General features: G+C 33.7%; 1 protein-coding gene across 7 annotated transcripts in view; it reads right to left on the bottom strand.

Moving 5' to 3' along the window:
- The window catches only part of LOC105463467 (LPS responsive beige-like anchor protein), a 770,029-nt gene that overhangs the window by 26,337 nt on the left and 719,179 nt on the right, over window positions 1–24,513 (bottom strand). For all 7 annotated transcript variants that reach the window (XM_011710554.3, XM_071092575.1, XM_011710553.3 and 4 more), the window contains 3 exons: window positions 24,160–24,222; window positions 17,659–17,814; window positions 10,506–10,673 (listed from right to left, as the gene is read on the bottom strand). In XM_011710554.3, coding sequence (XP_011708856.2) covers window positions 10,506–10,673; window positions 17,659–17,814; window positions 24,160–24,222 — 387 coding nt within the window. The remainder of the gene's footprint in view (window positions 1–10,505; window positions 10,674–17,658; window positions 17,815–24,159; window positions 24,223–24,513) is intronic.

The raw sequence follows: 24,513 nt of genomic DNA, 5'->3' as shown, positions 1-24,513 counted from the left end.
GTATATTTATCAAACAGACTGCGAACCACTTAAAATTACACCTGAAAGAAGAGAAGAGGAAAGAGGAATTTCTCTAGTATCTTGCTTATAAATATTCAGTGAGAAGAATATTTCATAAGGTCTATATCCATTAGGGAAAAGAGGTGACAATCCAGGTAAAAATAGATCCGACATGTATTTCTGGCAAACTTGTAGTTACTTTTTAAAAAGTGAATAAAGTTCTCGGTGTTTTGGCGTCATCTCCTTACTCTTATGAAAATTAGATCACTTTGAAATGCAGTATAAAGTTTTCACTTGTAGGTTAAATACGTTGTTGTTAGCACAGTGAATTCTCTTCATTCCATTTTCTCAATACCATCTATTATGAATGAAGCGGGATTAAACATTTTCCTATTCTTAGTTTTATAAAACTAAAATTATTTCTTCCAATTAATACTTAGTTTAGATGACTCCTGGCTGAGCCAGAAAATAACATATCCCATTTGTTCGTCCATTCATTCCTTCACTCCTTCATTCACTTAATAATATTTATTGAGTTTGTATTCTTAATATGTGTGAGGTACTATGGAATAAGGAAAGGAGTAAAACATGGCCTTTTATTTAAGAATAACTTGATTTTAAAGGATCATTGGATCTGGTTTTGTCAACAGTACTATAAACCTACAAATTATAATTATAAATATCTATGCTTGTAAAGGTCAACATAATAGTACTGAAGTCCATACCACTTGTAACTAATTTTGAATGCAAAATCAATATTTAACAATAATTAACATGCTTAAAGACATAATTTTCCTCATTAGTAAAAATGTATCACCTGAACTTTTATAGAGGAAAATCAAAATATAAAACCTGGCTTTATTAAAAAAAAGGAATAATTTCAATAGAAAACAAATTAAGAAATAAAATATATTTGTTTAAAAAGCCCAAATACATAATGAACTTATTAGGCATATACATTATAGATAAAAAACAAAAATATATTATACAATATATGCCAGTCATTTCCTAAAGACGGATACCTCTATTTTACATGTGCCTTTTGGACCATTTAGTTACAATTGATTACTACAAAACATTCATGTGAAAACTGAATACTAAGCTTTCTCCTGTGGCTCACCATAATGGTAAATCCAGAAAGGAAATGGCTTTGCTAAAGCGGAAGTGAGGTTAAATATTTTTTGAACCTTTTCTATTAACTTCCTAGTTTTACAAGGGAAATTATACTGCATTTTAATTATGCTTAGAAAAATGACTTGAAATTTGTTCTATACATTTCATCTTCACCAAACTTTTCCCTTCCCCTATTCATCATGGTCTCTTTGGTGAAAAATCATAATTTGATTAGACATATAGACTACAGATGACAAGCCATAGCTGCATTTAGAGTACAACCACCATCAGACGGGAAATTTTAGTAGCATCTTCTTGTAAATAATATTAGAAGTATTAATGCAAGACAAGATAATGTTGGTACAAAGAAAACGGTAAGTTCTTGGTATGTAACATTTCTCCTCCTCTCTCTCTGATACATAATAAATGACTGTAACATGGGAATCACCCTCTAAGTCCATGGATGACCCTTGAACAACATAGGTTTGAACGATATGGGTCCACTCATATGTAGATTTTCTTCTGCCTCTGCCATTTGAGACAGCAAGACCAGCCCTCTGCTTCCTCAGTCTACTCAGTGTGAAAGACAACCAGGAAGAAGACCTTTATGATGATCTACTTCTACTTCATGAATAGTAAATATATTTTCTCCTTGTGATTTTCTTAATAACATTTTCTTTTCTCTAGTTTACTTTATTATAAGAACACAGTATATGATACATATAACATACTTTAACCAACTTTATGTTATCAGTAAGGCTTCCAAGTCAACAGTAAGCTATCAGTAGTTAAGTTTCTGGGGAGTCAAAAGTTATATGCATGTTTCTGACTGTGTGGAATGTGGGCACCCCTGACTCCTGTGTTGTTCAAAAGTCAACTGTACATTAGAAAATGGGTTTATATGAGTGTGTACCTACAATTATGTACTTAAAGTATACCCCTTAAATGTGTATTTGAAAAATACAAAATCCTACCATGACATGTATTGTCATAAGAACTCAGTATAATGCAGTTGTCTTTTTATGTCTCTTGCAAATACTAAGAATGCTTTAGTGATAGGATTGCATCAAATTCTCTATAGCTGATATTCTAATTAAGTGTATAGTTTAGATAACTCTGACCTAGACTGCCTGAGTTCAAATCTAGGCTCCAGCACTTGCTGGAGCTGGAGCTATGTGAGCTCCCTTGGGCAAGTTTCCATAATTCTAGTAAGAAGATCCTAAAAGCGTCAAGGCCCAGGGCAGAAAGTAAAGGCATATTTATAATTTCTCCATGCCTCATCTATAAGTCAAGGATAATAACAGTAGATACCACACAGCGCTACTGTGAAGATTAATGAATTAATGTGTAAAGCGCTCAGGATGGTGCCTGGCATGTAGTGAGCACCCATTAGTATCATCTGTAAGTAGTAGTAGCAGCACGCCAGGCATAGTCGCTTATGCCTGTAATCCCAGCACTTTGGGAGGCCGAGGCGGGTGGATCACGAGGTCAGGAGATCGAGACCATCCTGGCCAACATGGTGAAACCCCATCTCTATAAAAATACAAAAAAATCAGCTGGGCGTGGTGGCGCCCACATGTAGTCCCAACTATTTGGGAGGCTAAGGCAGGAGAATCGCTTGAACCTGGGAGGTGGAGGTTGCAGTGAGCCAAGATCTCACCACTGCACTCCAGCCTGGTGACAGAGCAAGACTCTGTCTCTTACAAAAAAAAAAAAAAAAAAAATAGTAGTAGTAGCAATAGAATGATCCCTTTTTTCACTCTCTGTTATAAACACTCCTTTCATTGAAAGTATAATATCTGATCCTATGCTGCATAAAAGCTAATTAGAGATGGTTCTCTCCTTGATAATTCATATAAATTCTAATACAGCTACTAATATGTGGCAGCCTAGAGGCTAAGAGTGGGGAGTTAAGGTACAGTACAGTAATTAGGTACATTCCCCAAATTAAAATATTTATTATTATTATTTTTAGACAGGGTCTCACTCTGTTGCCCAGGCTGGAGTGCAATGGTGCGACCACAGATCGCTGCAGCCTAGACCTCCCTGGGCTGAGGTGATCCTCCCACTTCAGCCTCCCGAGTAGCTGGGACTACAGGCACCACACCCAGCTAATTCTTTTTACTTCTTGTACAGACAGCGTCTCCCTATGCTGCCCATGCTGGTTTTGAACTCTTGGGCTCAAACAATACCCTTGTCTCGGCCTCCCAAAATGCTAGGATTATAGGCATGAGCCACTGTGCCCAGCCTAAAGTATCTTTATTGTCTCTGATTATCAAGGTATTACATGCTCATTATAAAACATTCAGATACTTTAGTAAATTATAATGAAGAAAATGAAAAATTGCTTCCAAATTCACTACCTATAAATAAATGTTGCTAATATTTGTGATCATTTCATACTTTTTCTATGAATATATGTACATAGAATACAAGGGTATACACATACAGGCATAGGTACTTATGTTATACATGTAGCTTGGTGATCTTTTACACTTAGCAGTACAAAGAGTGTATCCCTCCATGTCAATATTACAAATTTGTATATCTTTGTTAATGCCTGTACAGGACTTCATTACATGGACATATCATTACTATACTTAACTAATGTGCTTCTTTTTTCCTACTTGCTTGAGACTTCATTTGTTGTCTTCCCATGGAGGGGCTTGGTCTTTTGTTCTAGGTAAGCTATGGCTACTGTAGCTGCATATGAGTGTCTGGTAACATAAACATGGTAAAATTCTACCCGCCAAAAAGAAAACAGGTAGAAAATTTGCTGAAGTGAAATCTTATTCAGATTTGCTGAAATGCAACATTGAGTCTGATTTTTATGAATATAAATTAAAACTGAAAGTTGGTTTTATCTGTTTATCCTAAATACCCAAATTATTTAAAATTATTTATGATACATTCTCCTTAATATTTTACCTTCTTTTGTTAAAAAATACGTAAGTAAGGGACTCTAAAAACTATAGAGGAATTTCATATCTTTAGCTATTAAACACTCCTGACCCCACTCACCCCAAGGAAATAAGGCAATCTCTCAGTTGTGCAAAGTTACAAGCTACAAGAATGAAAGCTTAAAAAGCTCAACAGTCATGTAGCCTTAAGCCACAAAAGGCATTAACAATTCAGAGAATTTTTTTCCTATATAAACACTTCAAATCCAAAATCTGAAGTCTTACCAAACACATTCATTTTCTCACTTAAATGTGAAAAAAATTACTTTAGAAAAATTAGCAGATAAATGATATGTAATGATATATAATGACTCTGTTAAAAGATCAAGAAAATCAATTTTTAAAAATTTGTTAACACTTACAAACTTCTGCTCTGTAAAGCCATATAAATGAGCATAGCACATAAAAATTGAGGTAACTAGAAAAAATAGGGTTTAACTGTTGCTTTGTAAAAAAAAAAAAAATCAGATTTAAATATTGAATTTCACATAAAAATGGTTATCTTTTCATAAATTATCAGTAATATCTAGAGTAAAATGTGAGTTACATAGGCACAAAGCTGCCGTAGAATTTCTCTTACGAAATGAGCGTTTCTGCAAGGTAGTAAAGTCAGTCTACTATGTTGTTCCAGGAAGCCTTAATTAAGTGTATCCTTGGTAGTTCTACCAATAATGTCATGGACCCCCCTTCCCCCACACAGATTCTGCAATATTTTAAAAGCAGAAGAATCCTACATTTAGTTGACTAGAAGGAATTTTTACTTTCTTAGACTAATTCCAACTATTGTTTGAAATTAAATTTCCCATATGAGCATAAAGTGTCAAGACAACTTTCTTTGGCATGGCACTATTAAAATGGTCTACATATGAAGATACTCAGTTTCAATCTGAGGGTATAAATCATCAGTTCTTCTGTTCTCATATTTATATGGCTATAACCTATGGGCTGAATGGTACAGTCATTTTTCTCTGCAACCAAACAAGGTAAATAAATGTGATATATTGGCATATCACCCCGCCACTCTGCATATGGTGCACATTAAGGTTGTATTCATTTGCCATATGAATATAATTCCTTTTTACCACATCTACTATTAGTTACAAGCAGTAAATACAGAGTTGTTTTGCTGGAACTTGAGGGCCTGCATTACATCATGGAGCACTAAACATCCTGGACCTTCTGGAGAATTTCATAGACATACTTTTAATGTCACCTGAACTTGAACACTGCCAACATACCATTTGAAAACCTTCTTGATAAATGCTTCAAGGAAAAAATAAAAACACAGGGTAGTTGTAGTGTGACAGTACATTCTAAATGCAGGCCCAGAAGGGAAGGTCTTGATGAGACACACACAAGAACTCTTGTTCCTGACAAAGGATCAGATCAAGAGTCATACCCAGGTATAAAATGGTTTCTTGTTCCAAGCATTACCTTCTTATTCAGAATCTAGTGAACATAAGGAACCTAAATTTAAAATACCATCCAAATAACTTCCTCAACTGTAACTTATTGAAGAGCTGTGATCAAGAAGCTAGCAGTTTATTTCTGAAGAGCTGTGATCAAGAAACTAACAGTTTATTTCATCACAGACTGTGGTACTTTGTTTCATTAGGCAAATACTGTGCTTACTTTTTCCTTACACAAAATATTTATTGTACAGTTGCAAATCCAGGTTAGGGTGGGGTAAAAGGAGGAGTAAAGTGATTTCTTTTTAAGAACTCATATGGTTCAACACAAATGTACATACCTTGACATTTGTGACCCTTAAATAATAGATCACAGGCAATTAAAAACAAAGTACACCTGTCTTAACCAAGTACCAATTTTCATGTTTCCCAACATTAAGTCCCCAAATGCATCCAGCAGATGGTGCTCTAGGACACCTACTTACAGAGAGTAATATTGTTTATATTACATCCACCTATATTTTGGCAAGACAAAGAATAAGAATTTATTAGTAGCTTCAGTAAAACATACTAGGCTTCACAATAAAAAGGACATAATTCCTAAATATGCGTACAAAAATATGCATACACATAAGCACGTGCACAGAGGCAGCCAGTAAATAATTCACACCTGGACATGTTATGATACTACTTTTCTTACAGACTTGATGAGTAGTCTATGTGTATCAGTAGTATTTATAGTCACATGGCAAGATCATTCTAAATTCATTAAAAAAAATTTAGAATGCCTTAAAGTTAGAATTCATTTTTAATTATAGCAGGAATGTCTCATTAGGGTGATACTAGTAAAATTAACAACAGTAGGATTTACGGTAATGACTTAGGTGATTGATGAGCGTATAACAAAATGAAGTTTTAGACAGAGAAAAAGCAGGGCAGCTATGGCATACAGTACTTTAAAAAACAGCTCTGTGGTCTGTTAGTGCTAGCCTTATGGTTAATAAAACCTTCTTTCTAATTAACGGTGCTGAAATATTCTTGAAGAACAGAATCTTGTTGTTATGAAGAAAAGTTGTTTTTTTTTTTTCAGTAGACGCCAATCTCATAAAGGAAAAAGCTGACATAGATTAGCATGTCTGATTGCAATGAGGAAAAGAAAAAAAATGCCACCTTTCAATCAAATGAAAACCAGAATGTGAGAATGGAAAATGCGAGTATTACTGAAATACTACACACACAAATCTATGCAACACCCTCACAGTCAGCAACCATTTGCTTCTGAAGCTGATCGAATGTGGCTTTAAAAGATATTATTCAGATATCTAAAAATACCTAGTAAACATGTAATTTTTAAAATCCAAGTTTATGAATATAAAATAGTGAATAAATAATAACTGTTTTGTATATATTCATCTTGCTTATATAAATAAGATCGTATGAAAGTTTAAAGTATTTATTTATCAATGGAATGCACTAGGGAACATTTTCTCCAAAATTTGAAAATGTGCAGTCTGGAGAGCATTATTCTGAAGGCCAAATAACTATCTCAGGAAAAGAACTTTGGTGACAAGGCTCAGTCCTAAAACACAGAGTACTAGGGCAAGGAGAGAGAGATGCCATGCTTTCATGTACAAAACATCTTTCAGTGAAATATTCTTGGTTAATTTCATTTTTTAAATCCCTAATTAAATGGAATCCTATATTAATTTTTCTTCTCATTGAGAAAACTGCATTTTACAGGAGATAACTATTACAAAACAATAGAGTCAAAGATGAAGAACTGTCTGGTATACAGGAAAATAAGCCTTTTGCTATGTAGTATTGGCAGGTTTCATAAAACATTTACACTTTTTAAAGCCCCAAATTGTAGTATTTATAGGTTTTACACTTGATCTTAGCCAAAAGGCCAAGAAGTGATGTATTTATAGGTTTTATCCAGCTTTACCTAGCCCGATTTTGCCAAAGCAGTATGTATATTAATATTAGATAACATATTTTTTAAACATTATCATACAGCTATCAACTTTACATATAACATCAATATTAGATTTGGAAAAAACAGTGTATGTAGGCTTATGACCCTAGAAAGTAAAATGACTACCTATTCTTATTATTTTTTAAATAAAAAAACTCTGAAATAGACCTATAAAATGCAGAAAAAGCAATAACCTGGTTTTCTTTTATGTATTTTCCCTTCAAGAAAGAAAAAGTCTACAATAAAAAATGTAAAGTTGAGGTACTAATGTGCATTTATAGAACATATTGCAATTATATGTATATACACGCTTCACCACTTCTTAAAGGTCATTTACATTGTATCTAAGAGGTACAATATAGGAATACGCATAACCTAAAACCCTTCATCTGAAAAGCTCTGACTTCAGCAGCTGCATCGTGGAACCATCAATGAGCCAGAGGCTTATAAAATCCGAACCAGCTTGCGTGAAACTGTTTGAAACAGTTTATACACGGTAACAATGTCTTTGTTTTTGTCATTTTCTTTTGAAAAGCGCAGACTGCATTTTCCATTTTTCTATTCTAATGCGTGTAAATTCTCATTATAAGAAAAAGTGCCTATTTGTCTTTCTCCTGGATTCATCTTTCAAAGCTGAAGCAAAATTAAATCGGGGCATCAGACATTATACAGGGGCTTGAAAGGATAAGGTTCACTTTGAGAAAGGTAATTTAATTCAGTCATGATACATTACAATTTTCTAAAATTTTTATTAGATGTGCTGTTATATTATTCTTTTATTGTTTTTCTTTTCATTGCTAGCATTACTAGGAGGTAATGTCCACCATACTGCAGACAATGAGAGGGTACAGATGAAGTACACTATGAAAAATATAACATTATAATATTTACTCTAATGCCAACGAGATGGTGTTTTGTGGTGATTTATTTGCTCTAATCATCCTGTGCTTCTGATAACACCTTAACTCAGTTCTGTTGTTGCTTTCATTTTACAGACAAGACAGAAGGACCGCAGCAATGCTTGGAACTTAGATATTTTTTTTTTTACTACAAACCCCAGGATTTGTTCAGTCCTACTTAATTCATTTTTTAAAGGTCATGCATGTAAAAACAATCTCTAGGTTGAGTTACAAAGTATTTAAACATATGAAAATATATTTAAATGAATACATACATCATGATATATATCATACTTTCTTCCTTCTCGAAAAGCTGAAAATTCGTAACTTTAAGGTATACTTAAATTTCTGAAATGCAACAGCAATTACATACAAGTGTAGCTAATAAGTCTTTTAGCTGCTTCTTAGAATACACATTGGTAATGACGGTGTATAACATACAGAACATGATTAAGTAAAATAAAACAAGAAACCAAGAACACAAATATCTATGTGTGTTTAGATTTCTATATGTGCATGAAATATCTTACATTTTTAAGGCAAGGAAAAGTTCTTAAATATTTTGAGATAAATAGCAAAATGGTAGATTTATTATCTATTTTAAATCTACATTTGCCTGAGATGAGTGAATCTCGGTAACTGGATTTACAGAAACAGGAAAAAAGAAATTGAAAGTAGTCACTTATTCTAAGAGGCCAGAAAGGAAGAAGGACCAGAATATTGTGTTCATGATGAAAAGAACATGGTACTTTTCAAAAGAATATGAAAAACAAAATCCCTGAAATTTACATCTTTATAATTTCTATTGTAATCATATAGAGATGTTTGTATAAATGTGAAATGCATGTACACCTACTCCCTGACATATACAGACACTACAATTTGATCACAAAGTCTGTATTATCAATAGCATCACAGCCTTAAAATTATTTCTCATATCCTATTTGCATAGGAAATTATCCCTTTTTTGATTAAAATAGGAAATATCTATTAGATGTTCATTGAATAAGAACTGTGTTTACTACATCAAAGTCTATAATGTACATAATAAGAAACAGCTTTGAAAAATACTTCACATATACTTCTTTTAACACTATACTAGCATTTGACTAAATGTTTTGAAAAAAAGGTTCATTTTCATACAAATATTATACATTTAAGCAAAGCTTTGAGAAGTCAATCCAAAATATGATGGCCTTAAACATATTTAGGCCATTTCACAATCTGGGGTGGAGTGACAGAGCAAGGACCGAGTATTCAGGTAAAGTCATCAGGAAGAACGTGGTCCTTCCTTAACCAAACACATTGCAACTTGCTTTAAATTAAGAAACTGTAAATATTTAAGAGCAGTTAAAATGCTCTACCTTCTGAAGTAAAAATCTAAAGCTATTCTTGCAGGAATTCTACAGTGTTGTCATAATCATTTTAATTAAATTCTCATTTTTCAGGTGGTCCCTTTAATTGTTTTTTCCTACTTCTTAATGTGTTTTTCTAAAGCCATTTCTTTTCTGCAGCTGTGTGCGATTGGTTTTAATGGTAGCTGCTTCCTTTTTTGCCTTCTGTGAATTACAATTTTAAATGGTTACACATTTTTTGTTTTACTGCCTTCAGCATAGTTTCATAAAGATGTTTAAGGCTGTTGGTGAACATTTTCATTTCCCATCTGAAAAACCAAGAGCCAATTTGAGTATTCCATATTGGCCTTTTATGACCTGTTTTATCTTTTAAATACGTAAATGAAAGCGTAATTTTATAAAGACTAGTTTGTTTCTCTGAAATTATAATTTTTATTTTGTTCTTTTAAAATATGAATTCAATAAACAAGGTAATATGTGATTGCTCTTTTATGCTGTATCTTCATGAATAAACTATTTTATTTGGTGACAGCTATTTCCAATGAACTAGAATTTTTGGATCATGAGAATAGCCTATAATATGAAACATAAGATTTCATGCTTGGATTTTAATTATCAACGGTCACAAAATGTTGATAATGAGGCTATCTGGATCGTTCTTAAATTATAACTAATAAATTAAAAATACTTGATAATCCTGTTTCACTTTTACCATAACAAAAAGGTAACTTTGCTGCAAAATGTTATTCTCTACATTCTTATAAAAGTTTACTTTAAAAATGAATCATACTTACTGCCTGGGTTATCTCCAATCCCACTGCATTTTCCATTCCAATACCACAGCAAAAGAGTTGCATCACGTGACCCTGAGAGAATGTAGCAATTTCCCCCAATATATGAATCAGAACGAGCGAGGCAAGTGACGACATCCCAATGGCCAAACACCACTTGGATCAATTTTCCTGTAATGCAAAACAATTTTCTTTAAAATTGCTATTAAAAAAATAAAAATTCTGGTGAACAGATAACTTGTAAAACAACAAAGCTATATGAACTCTGATTGTCATAGTTCAGATTTTATAATAATTTGACATGGTCCAACCTAACAGTTTGCTTTGCATGCTAACAAGAACAACAAAAAAATAAATTGAAAAGTGCTAACATTTTTGAAAGGCATGTGTTAAAACTATTTCAACAAATAATACTTGAGGACCATGGCACTGTATCATTACAAATGGCTTCTATATATTACAAATGTATCATGTTTACCAATTAAAGCAGGCCCAGGAGAACCCTTTTGGAACCATTTTAACACTTTCTTGGTAACTCTATATGATTCAAAATAAAACTTAGTTGCCTTTCTGTAAAAGTACTTATAATTTAGATGTCACTAATAAAAACCTGTCTCTGAATTACTGAAGATTTAACATATTTCTTGTTTTAAGTGATCTATACAAAGACAATATAAGTCACTTTGGAGAGCTTCTACCTTTTCAAATCAGGCTTATATGGAAATTATGATGAAAGAACTAATATATTGTAATTGCAATTTCAGCCAGGTGATTCTTTGTCTTAATTGTCTGATGAAAATTCCTTGAGGGTGCAATCAAGACGGTAATGATTGGGGACAATGGAGAGAAACCCAGTAAACTTACTATATATCTAAGCCTTCAAACACAGAACAGTTGTTCATGTAAAGGTGTCAGAAAAACAGTAAAGCCCTCACCCTTTAAGAATCTTTGTTTACCAGGTACGGTGGTAATAATTCACACAAACTTGTCTAAAGAATTAAGTATCTATGACAACACCCCCATTCCATCTTTAGAGTTTCCAGCTAACATATTTGCTTTGAAATGTCTACAGAGTCTACAGATGAATGTCATACAATGTCTACCCTTAATATTCAGCATGGCTTTTTTTTAAATAAGTTTTTATATTTTGATTATAATTCCGACGTTCAAGGAAAAAAAGGCTACTAAGCTGAAAATTAAATATGCCTAAATAGTTTATGTATTTAACCTGGAATACACTGTAAACTTCTTAAATGGTTAAGGTCTCAAGTACTGGCATATCAAGTGTATTTAACTTTCCAAGATAATAAATATAATATTTACATTAAATTTTTAAAATTGTTGATTTTAATAAACCTAAGGCTTATTATGAAGGCTGAAAATTTAGAAATAAAATTCTGAAATATTATCTAAATCAGATGGAAAAGTCAAATATATGTTTTCATTCATGAGTGGCAGTCTTGCATATAGCCTACTTCTAATAAATTTAAAATCAGATTCATTTCAATCTCAAGTTGCAAAACTAATATAGTACTTTTTTTCTCCTGTGATTAAGGGAGAGCAGACTTCAAAGCAAGTGTCTCTAACTGCTAAACGTTCAAGATGTTCACTTTTGAATTTCTTCAACCTTTTAAGTTGACACCAAAACATTTCATTAAAAAATAAGCTTATATCAATAAATAAAGAAGAATTCAAGACTTTCAAGAATTTAAAAAAATGAAGAGCAAATTAAATATGAAATATGTAATAATTTTTACTTCATTTCCAATTTACATGACAAACAGAATGTGGAGGTTCAGTGGTAAATTGGCGAGGATCAGAGTACAGGCAGGCCTTACATAGGATAAGACAAAAAAGTTAGGTAGCTGAAAGCAGTCTTATTAATAACTAGAAAAATCAAAGGTTAAATCCATGTATTTTAACTACTGAAAGAAACTGAATATATCATATAGTGATGTGATCATAGAGAATATATATGACTTCTGCTTTAGCCTATGCCTAAATGCTGAGAGCACATAAAATATAGGTGTGATTTAAATAGATTACGTACGGGCAGGCTTATTTCAGATTTGAAACCCAACACAGTGGGTTGTAGGAGTGAGGATGAGTGAAATAACTAACCAGGTATTTGAGGTAGACAACACAGAGGAAACCCAGGTGTTCTTCATGCAGCAGGAGGCTTGCAAAGAACAGCTATTCACTTGGTAACTTAATTTCCAACTCATGTGAGGACAAAGGGAAAAAATTTAGCTGTAAAGATGGGATGGATTAAATATAGGGGCAGAATTTTACAAGAGTCACATGTTAATTCTCATGAGTTGAAGTCACTGCTCTGTTTCTCCAATGTCAGTGTAAGGAAACATGCATTCAGTCACGGTGTTTCCTTTTTAAAATTTTTAGTGTTTTGATTGTTTTCCAAAAAGTTATCACAATTAATTTTCATTCAACAAATACCAAGCACCTATTAAGTGCCCAGCATTAGGCCTTCTTACCTGTATACAGTGGTGAACAAACAGACATGGTCCCTGCCCTCATAGCCTTTACAGTCTTGTGGGACAGACAGTCATTAAACCCAAACAGGTATATAATTATGAATAGGGATAAGTATTATAAAAGAAAAGAACAAGGTTGGATTAATGACAATAACGAGAGAACAAATTTACACTGGGTGTCAGGGAAGATCTAAATGAGAGAGTGACATTTAACCAGTTACATCTAAAGGGTTTTATATGTTAACACAAATTAACTTTATTCTTTACAATTTATACTGTGGGCTTAACTCTGGAACACATTATTTTTTTAAGTTTACTTTTTCCTGTTCTGGCAGCCTTCCTCGGCAATATTTGTTATTGCTCGAAGGTTGAGGTTCACTCCTCCTAAATAAATCACAGCATATAAATACCTGCTGCTCTTTTTGGTAAATTATTTTCTGATAATCTCATAAATGTTCCTCAACCTTTATTTTTTGTTTCCTTTAATACCAGTCCACCTCTCCACACACTAATATCAAATATTACCACAAGCACTAGAATATCCCTTTTTTGACAGAACAAATTTTCTAGTTAATGTTTTATTTGACAGCTGTGCTACAAATAAAAAAATTCAAGCTCAGGACTCTGCACCACTGAATCTAAAATGTGGCCTGAAAATAATTCCGACTGCCAGGGGAAGGTTTTATTGTTGCCTCTGCTGTTCTGGTTGTGACCCGAAAACATGATTTACGTTTAAAGAATTTCCTGTTACAACCCATGTTTCTCCTCCCTCCCCGCCAATCTAATAAGGATTTTTTTTTTTTTTTTTTTGGCTTGTGTGCTAAAATATAATTGAATGGAACACTTGTGTTAGCTTTGCCATTATATATTACTGATCATACGATTTTCCCTTGATTCTCTGCTAAACTTAAGAAAAAATATTTAATATTCCTGTTTTCATAAAAACACAGACACATATTTACCCTAACTGAAATTATTTTGAATAAAACTAGCATCAGAGTTTTTATACAAGATATTAAGAAAGACACCAGGACTATCATTTGAGATTTTTTTTCTACAACTTTTCTGGTAAGTATAAATATTTTTATTTCACAAGTTAAGTCACTGAAATGAAGTTTAAAGCTATTCCTTATTTGTACGTTTTATACAACAAACGCACACAGTTTTAAAGACAGTACATTAGAAGGTATTTTGAAAGAGGGAAAAGAATGACATCAGGTTTATTAAGTCTAATGTAACATGGCAGACATACTAGAAACTTAGTGTTACAAAGTATAGCATTTTCCGAAAAAAATCAGTGACTGACTGGTAACACCTGGATGAGACAACATGGTATGATCACAAAGTGTGCTATATTTAAAATTAAAAGAGCTAGGTCCAAGGCCCACTTCTGTCACTATTAGCTATATAAATTTCAACAAGTTACATAATCTCTCTAAACCTTAGTTTTATCATCTGAAAAATGGGGGTAAGACACCTGTCTACTTCACAGGATTATTGTGAGACTGAAACAGTGGTATGTGAAAGAATTTTATAAATTCTATAAAATTGTGTGAATATAGGATTTTAATTATTAGTATTATATGAAAGTGAAGTTAGATTTACTTTATAAATATTAATATTGTCTTTAAAAAACAATAATACAGAATGTCAACAAACTAAAAACACTCAAATGTCAAAACCAAAGATTGACATGGTTTATGATTCCATTTATATGACATTCTGAAAAAGGCACAACTAAAGATGAGGAATAGATTAGTTGTTGCCAGGAGGTTGAGGGTGGGGTAAAAAGCTGACTTCTAGTAGGTGGCATAGGGTATTTGGGGGTACTCTGCACCTTGATTGTGGTGGTGGTGAATTACTCTATGGTTTTCACTGTAAACCAAAAAGAGTGGTTTACAGTTCTGTTAGTTGTATTTTACAGTGTAAAATTCATTTTCATGTTTAAAAATTTATTTTAATCACTTAAAAAATATGTGGAAAAACAATATGAAGTCCAAAAGAATATTTGAGAAAATCTCCAGGAGTTTAAGACCACCCTGGACAACAGAGTGAGACCCCTGTCTCTATAAAAATTAAAAAAAGAAAAAAAAATAGCATTTTCTTTTTTTTGTGCCTGTGGTCCCACCTACTTGGGAGGCCGACGCAGGAGGATCACCTGAGCCCAGGAGTTTGAGGCTGCAGTGAGCCGTAACTGTGCCACTGTACTCCAACTGTTGCTTACACTGCCTCCAACTGTGTCTTTACGCAGAAAACAAAGACATGTCCAAGACACCAAGAGGAGTGTTTAGCTTCAATGGTAATCCACCCCATAGACTTAAACATCTAGTAAAAGCCCAAATAATCAGAAAGGCCTGAATGGTGATGTTTTCTTTCCTATACCTACAGAATAAAGATGGAAACTATAAGAAAACCACATCATCAATTCCATATAACAAACAATAAAGATAAAAAAGATGTTCAAGAACAACCTCCTTGAATAACCAAAAATTAAGTGCTCTATAAACTATATGAAAGCAGGAGTATGGACTCAAACATTTTATAAAGATTATTAACAAGACTGAAAGATGATTTACCATAAAGCACTCAAATAACTAGAAGTTTTAATTTAAAAGATTTTTCAATTCCTACAACATTAAATAAAGATACATGTAAGCCTTTGTTTCAGTTGAAATATCTAATTTCACAGTATACAGTCATGAACTTTATAACAGCTTTTTGGTCAACGATGGACCACATATATGATGGTGGTCCCATGATATTATAATGAAGCTGAAAAATTCCTGTCACCTAGTGACATCAGAGCTGTGGTAACATTGTAGTGCAACGCATCACTAACGTTTGTAGTGATGCTGGTATAAAAGGACTTACTGCACTGCCATATAAAGATACAGCACATTAATAAATAACTGTTACTGGTTTATGTACTTATTATCCAATACTTTTTATTGTTAAAGTATCCTCTTTCTACGTATAAAAAGTTGACTCTAAAATAGGCACAGGCAAACCCTTCAGGAGGTATTCCAAAAGGCACTGTTATCATAGGAGATGAAAGCTCCACGCATGTTCTTGCCCCTGAAGACCTTCCAGTGGGACAAGAATGTGGAGGTGGAAGACAGTGATATTGATGATCCTGACCCTATGGAGGCCTAGCCTAATTTATACGTTTTTGTCTTAGTTTTCTAAAAATTTTTTAAAATAGCAAAAAAGCGATACAATAAGGATATATAGAAAATATTTTTGTACAGCTGTACAATGTGTTTTAAGCTATGTGTTATTACAAGAGTTGAAAAGTTTAAAATCATTAAAAAGTTTATAAAGTAAAAAAGTTTCGGTAAGGCAATTATTACTAAAGAAAAAATTCTAAAAACAAATTTAGTGTAGTCGAAGTGTACAGAGTTTATAAAGTCTACAGTAGTGTACAGTCATGTCCTCGGCCTTCACATCCACTCACCGCTCACTCACTGACACCCTGCGCAACTTCCAGTCCTGCAAGCTCCATTCATGGGAAGTGCCCTACATGGGTATGCTAGTTTTTATCTTTTATTACTATTATTTTTTACTTGCGGAAGACAATGGAATGGTTTTTATCTCTTATACCATATTTTTACCGTACCTTTTCCATTTTTAGATGTGTTTAAACACACAGATACTTACCATTGTGTTACAGTTGCCTACAGTACCCCGTATAGTAGTATGCTGTACAGATTTGCAGCCTAGGAGCAATAGGTGACCCCACATAGCCTAGGTGTATTTTGGGATAGCCCGTCTAGTTTTTGTAAGTATACTCTATGATGTTGCACAATGATAAAATCCTCTAACAATGCATTTATCGGAATGTATGCCTGTTGTTAAGAAACACGACTGTGTATCAATTAGCTCTAATGAATTACTATCTCATTTTCATTATTTTAAATATTAAACTATATATTTACTATAACTTTATTTCATCCTCTAACAATTTCTAAAATATTTTAAGGGACACCATTAAATTTCTCAATGTTTCTCAATTTCTTATATGCAAACATTTATAAACATTTACTCAGCCACATCTCCTATCGTAACACTGAGCTCAGCTTGGTTTGTCCCTTAGGGAGATGCATGTAAATGAATACATAGACTTAAAATTTTTATATTTTAACAAGAGCTCCTGTCACACATAAAATCAATAGTCAGCTACTTTTCTTCATGACGGTGTAGATTTCAGCAAGATTCTATCCAGAATTGGGTGGAGGCAAGATATCTACTGCCAAGAGTTAGACTTAATGAGTCTTTCAAGTAAGAAAAAGAAAATCCTTTAAATAATACAAAAGTGAGAAAATACACTTCCATGTATGTGCACTTGCCATAAGATTATGCATATACTCATGCATGGTATTTACATACCAGGATTTGCCTTCAAAATGAATCATTTATTCTGTAAGCATGAACTTGGGTCACAAACCTACTATAAAAAACTGTCTCTTACAAACAGGCTGAAGCAAATTTAATAGTGGACTATATATAGTAGATTATTATTTGAAGAGGGAAAACAATGCCCTCTTTTCCTTATTTTGTAAATTTTAGGATTTTGTAATTTTTGGAAGGAAGCAGATGAGAATGCATCCTAAGCCTCTCAATGCTACTTATAATAAACTTTAGTTCATTGATAAAATGAAAATTACCTGTGTCTGTAGAATAGACTCTGAAACTCTTATCCCAGAAGCCACAGACGAGAATATAGCGGTTGTCTGAAGTGATGACAAAGCACTGGGAATGCACTTGAATACTTTGGTCTAAAAGGTCAGTGATTTGCCTCCTGTGCATTCCTGTATTGCTGGCTGTAAGAATAGGGAGGAAAACCAACTATTAAACCTACATGGGCAAAGAAATCCTATAGTGAGGGAGAAGAGGAGACACATTCCCAGTTAAGAGTACTTGATCCTTAATTTTAAGTATAATAATTGAAAAACCAAGTAGGAAAACATATCCAATTGCTGGAAAAATGTGGGTAGCTAAATTCAATATCTCAGTTAAAAAGTTTTGCTTAGAGGAAAGAGAGAATAACATACAACAATTTAAAAATAGAACACAATTCACAGAACATGCTTTCTAGCTCTTGGGCAGAACCAAAGTAGATTACAATCTCCAGATTGCATCACAGTTAGGTTTGTGTTCCTGACAATCTCATTACATTTATTGTCATGAGAATGGTTCATGTTGTGACAATCTATTACTTTTAACATTTTGTCACAAGGAAGAGATATTAGGATTTAAATGTCATATATTTGAAATATTGTAGCATCTTGTACTACTTTGGCTTTAACGGGTCTTTAATTTGACTAGATGGGAACTCCCATTTCCCCTGTTTACAACTGCACTTGCATGTAAGGAAAGGGTAGAATGACTGTTTATTAAAGATTCCTGTAATTGAAAAAGTCAAAGCACAGCAGACTGCCACTTTCTTACTCCTTATTTAAGCAATAAAACAAGACAGCCTTGGCAGTGTGTTTTCAAAGTGCTACAGAGCACCTGAGATGGGGTTTGTCACAAAGAAAAAGGTCAGACATAGAGCAACACCGAGCACATGGGAAGAGTAATAATCGTCCAGAAATATACCATCGAGTGTGCCATTATCAGAAACGGAATCTTCACTGAGATGCCTTTTTTGGCATTGAGGCCAACCAAATAGAAAGCTTTGTTTCTAGTGATCTAAGGGTTATTTTACCATCATCTCTCCAGTACCAATAAGGATTCTTATGCTGCTAAAGAAATTTGATTGTACCAGAAATCAAAACAAACAAACTTCTGCATCTGATTATTAAGCTTTTCACCATAATTTTCATTTTTTTGAAAAATCATAGAAAAATATTTATATTCTATTCATTGTATGTAATAACTATGTTAATGTGGGTAGTTTAATAGAAAGCTCAGAAAGTAAAACAGAAGAAAAAAAAAGTGTTCAAAATACTCTCCAGTGCTGTGCTGAGAACCACTGGGGACACAGAGGACTGATGGATCTGCTGCCTTCATGGCACACACAAAATGGCACACATGTACACATACATGTGCAACACTGCAGAAATTCTGCTAATGTCTGTGGACACAACCATTTAAGATTATTGGATAACTGTTTGATAATGGAGGCTTCATATGCTTTTGGAGGATTAATGGGCTAGAAAGCGACAGCAGTAGTAAAAAGGGCAGAATCCTAGTTGGGAATCATTGTTTCCCTCTCCTAACAAAGGGAAGTTGCTGGCAGATGACAAAAGCTTTTATAGATATCAGTGTTATTGTAGAGAGACAGTGTCCACCAACTGCAATCAGGTATCCCATTGCAATGAAGTTTTGTGACACAATTTTTTTTTTTTTAAATTCCAAGAAATCTAGCAATGAAAACAAGGTATGTGGTACTTTCTGCACTGGTTACTGCAGTACTTTATTCCACATGAGAGCTGTAAACATGTTTATTCTTGTCAGTATTTATATGACTTTTGTTCTTAGGATAGAAACTTTCGCTGAACTTTCTTGGGGGATTGGGGTGATCTCTTGGGAGGACCTCAACAGATTTGGGCACGTACATAATTTTGAATTGAGTGACTACAAAGTACCCATGGGCAAAGGCTGATGCCCCCTCAGCACACACATGAACTATTTTCTAAGCAAGTGCTTACTTGTAATTTAACATTGCCAAGTCCCCCATCCAGCTAAGGTATATTTATCTAGATAAGCAGTCTTCAAACTAGGATATGCATACCCCTGGAGGTATAACACTTCCTAAGGGATACACAGGTTCAGAAGTTAAAACCAGTAAGTTTCTAATTCCTCAACTTTAATATATTCTACTGCTTGAAATTGATTTGCCTGAGAACTCTCCTGTGAGTTTTCCTTTCTTACCTCTTCTTTCTCATGCCCTTCTTCTACTAGATAAAATAAAGACATATTTCCCTTCCACACAGAATCTTACTATGTGCTGTACCCCAGAGTTTAATTTCTTGTCCTCAATAAAAGGACAATTCAAAATACTGAGGTGATACTGAAAAGTGAATGTGTAAGTATCAAATCATTCTGCAAGTCAGGTGGTTTCCAATTTACTACTTTCAATAAAATGGAATGAGGATCCAATCATGCTGCCAATTGGTAGATCATTAAAAATAATTTTTAAAGATAGACTGTTAAAATTATAGATAATAATAAACCATAAAAATAACTCTTAGTGATAGATCACTATATGAATTGCCACTAACGCAGAAAGAGTTCAAAGATTTGAGTGGTACAGTTGAAACAAAGCTCTTTTCCGTCTATTTTCTTAAGTGAGTAATACTGCTCAGACGTTCCAGTTATAAAAACAAGACAGACTTGATGATGATGAATTTTCAATAAATGTTCATTTTATATAAACATTTATTAAACTTTATAATATAATACATTAATATTTGTAATAATCACTTGATACAGATAAGTTTATTTTAAAAGTTGAGCCTTATGGTCATAAGAAATTTTAAAATTTAAATCGAATACATATGCTTAATTTTGCAAACACATTTTTATGGCTGAAAAGCAAAATGGGGTAATCAATTTTTTTAAAGTTAACATAAAATTATGTGGGGGAAGTAAAATGAAAACATAAAATTCAAGATAAAAAAGTAACAATGTGAAATTTCCATATGTTAATGGGTTTTCAATGTATTTTTTAGAAACAGAAAATACTGAGTATCAATTCACTCTGATATTTAGATTATACTGTACATATTAAAATTTTGTTTACTTATAACATTATAAAATCTTGTTTACTAAGTATCAATTCATGTGTCTTTATTGTAGCATGATTTATAATCCATTGGGTATATACCAAGTAATGGGATCACTGGGTCAAATGGTATTTCTAGTTCTAGATCCTTGAGGAATCGCCACACTGTTTTCCACAATGGTTGAACTAGTTTACAGTCCCACCAACAGTGTAAAAGTGTTCCTATTTCTCCACATCCTCTCCAGCACCTGTTGTTTCCTGACTTTTGAATGATCGCCATTCTAACTGGTGTGAGATGGTATCTCATTGTGGTTTTGATTTGCATTTCTCTGATGGCCAGTGATGATGAGCATTTTTTCATGTGTCTATTGGCTGCATAAATGTCTTCTTTTGAGAAGTGTCTGTTCATATCCTTCACCCACTTTTTGATGGGGTTTTTTCTTGTAAATTTATTTGAGTTCTTTGTAGATTCTGGATATTAGCCCTTTGTCAGATAAGTAGATTGCAAAAATTTTCTCCCATTTTTGTAGGTTGCCTGTTCACGCTGATGTAGTTTCTTTTGCTGTGCAGAAGCTCTTTAGTTTAATTAGATCCCATTTGTCAGTTTTGGCTTTTGATGCCATTGCTTTTGGTGTTTTAGACATGGAGTCCTTGCCCATACCTATGTCCTGAATTGTATTGCCTAGGTTTTCTTCTAGGGTTTTATGGTTTTAGGTCTAACATTTCTTGTTTTTGTCAGGTTTGTCAAAGATCAGATGGTTGTAGATGTGTAGTATTATTTCTGAGGCCTCTGTTCTGTTCCATTGGTCTATATCTCTGTTTTGGTACCAGTACTATGCTGTTTTGGTTACTGTAGCCTTATAGTATAGTTCAAAGTCAGGTAGCATGATGCCTCCAGCTTTGTTCTTTTGGCTTAGGATTGTCTTGGCAATGCGGGCTCTTTTTTGGTTTCATATGAACTTTAAAGTAGTTTTTTTCCAATTCTGTGAAGAAAGTTATTGGTAGTTTGATGGGGATGGCATTGAATCTATAAATTACCTTGGGCAGTATGGCCATTTTCACGATATTGATTTTTTCCTATCCATGAACATGGAATGTTCTTCCATTTGTTTGTGTCCTCTTTTATTTCACTGAGCAGTGGTTTGTAGTTCTCCTTGAAGAGGTCCTTCACATCCCTTGTAAGTTGGATTCCTAGGTATTTTATTCTCTTTGAAGCAATTGTGAATGGGAGTTCACTCATGATTTGGCTCTCTGTTATTGGTGTATAAGAATGCTTGTGATTTTTGCACATTGATTTTGGAGGATACATGGTGTTAAAGAATTCTTTCAGCAGGTAGAAGTGTAAAGTCTGTTGACCGTTGATCTAGGGCAGGGACAGCAAAACTGGGGCCAAAGGCTGAATCCTGCCCATGACTGGTTTTGTATATGTAGTTTTATTAGAAAAGAGCTATGTTTATTCATTTGTATTTTATTTATGGTGGCTTTTGTGCTATACTGGTAGAGTTAAGAATAGCTTGAGTTTCCCTTATCTAAAACACTTGGGACCGGAAGTGTTTTAGATTTCAGATTTTTTTTTCAGATTTTGGAATATTTTCATATATTGAGATATCTTGGGGATGACAGGCAAGTCTAAACACAAAATTAATTTGTGTTTCATATGGACCTGATAAATATATATATGAGATATATATATAATGTATATAGATATACATGAGATATATATATGAGAGAGATATATATGGCCTGAAGGTAATTTTATATAATATTTTAAATAATTTTGTGCCTGACAAAGGTTGGACTGTGTTTTGAATGTGACCTGTCACGTAAGGTCAGGTGTGGAATTTTCCACTTGTGGTGTCATGTTGGTCTTAAAAAAGTTTCAGAGTTTGGAGTATTTGGGGCTTGGGATTTGCAGATTAGAGGGACTCAACCTAAAATATTTACTCTCTGGCCCTTTAATGAAAAAGTTTACCCATGCTTACCCTAAAGGGTTACAACAATTGCTGAATTCATTTAATTAGACTTGATAGCATAGGACATTCGTTGTCAAGGTGCAAAGAAAATGATGGGTCTAAAATTCAGAAATAATGCTTTAAATGACTCAGCAAATGGGCTTTATTATTTTCCTGACTTTTAAACTACCCAAGTGAGCATTTTAGTTTTTTTAATATATGGCAAATCATATCTACTCAAAACAAAACAAGATTTAAGAACCAGAGTGGTATTTATCCTTCATATAGATAATTACATATTAGATTTCTGTTTGTACTTGGGGAAATGATAAATGAATTGGTTTAGAGCTTAAGTTTATTTTTATTCATCCTGATAGTCTATCTGCTAATGGTAGCCATTTAGCTCTCCATTGAAACAATGGCTTTTAAAGACAAAAATCGTAACTATATATAGGGAACATCTTGGATTATAAAATAATAAACCTGCTCATTCATATGCTTTCTTTAAAAACATTAAAATTCTAACAAATTTATTTGTACCTGGAAAATTTGACAAAATTACAAGCCAAATATCTATGCCAATAGCATTACCCCACAGGTAGGCAAGTAAGTTTTTATTCTAAAGTTATTAAATAACATCTTTAAAATCGAGGCTTAACATTCCTAGTGATGCCACATTTGAAATCCCCACACGTAAGGATGAAAAATACTAAACTAGAGATTTCAACTAATCTACTCAAAAAGCATAACAGCAATTAAATATTCTAAGTCATCTGCTGCAGATGCTCATTTCATCCCAATGGCTCTTTCTGGTCGCCTCCCTATTTTTTTCTCCCCTGAACAAATTTAACCTCCAATGGCAATTTATTGGGCTGTAGGACCCTAGGAAAATGAATACAAATATCTTAACACTACCATTGGCTGGGCAATATATTTCCACTTTGAAACTGCTCTGCAATTGCACATTAATCCCCTCAGACTGAACAGAGGGTCTAGGAAGAAAGGATTGATCTCCTTTAATGATGAAACCCTGGCACTACAGTTTTATTTTTCATAACACAGTGCTGCTAAGAACCCCACTGTTATTATGAAAATTTTCCCAGCAAAGGAGCTCCATCACATTACCGGGGCACCAATTCATCATAACGTGCCTCGCTCCTGCTCATCAACAAGTCTGAGTGATGAAAAGATCCAATATTATCCTGACAGTACTTCATGCGCATTCTCAATCACACATTATTACAGCATCCATATTAATTTTCAGTGACACGCGTCCTAGGCCTGTTCAAATTAGGCAAACCAACGAGGGGGAGTTGATGAAATACCAGCATAGCCACAGCTCATTGCATTCCAATTTGCATGCAAATGGTTTATCAGGAAAATTCCATTCCCAGCAACCAGCAAGTGAAAAACAACTGTAATCTACACTTCAGGGCCACCATACAGAGCTTAATGAATCGCAAAGAGAGAAGGAAGTGACAGACCTATGAGAGGATCGATTTCCACTGGCAGCTGGTATGGCTGGTCTTGTACAGCACCTTGATGAGCTGGAATTCACAAAAGATAAAGAAAAAAGGCATTATTTTTTATATACTAAACTACATAAAAATGCGTAAGTCAAACCTTATGTAGAATTGTTTCCAACCTCTAAATCTTTCATGCAGTTTTGTGAAATTTAAAGAACAAAAATCCAGGTGCTTTTGTGGCTAGCTTATTAAACATTTATTTTAGATTAGTGCCGCTCTGAACATGTGCCATCAGCAGTGGCTCCAGTCCTAGGCCATAAGCTATAGCAGATGCTTGACTGGCAACCTCTGATGCTGCAACAAAACAAAATT

The sequence above is a fragment of the Macaca nemestrina genome, chromosome 3 (genome assembly GCF_043159975.1).
Source record: "Macaca nemestrina isolate mMacNem1 chromosome 3, mMacNem.hap1, whole genome shotgun sequence".
Classification (NCBI taxonomy): Eukaryota; Metazoa; Chordata; class Mammalia; order Primates; family Cercopithecidae; genus Macaca; species Macaca nemestrina.
The sequence above is the reverse complement of the archived record's forward strand: the minus strand, read 5'-3'. Positions and strand labels throughout refer to the sequence as shown.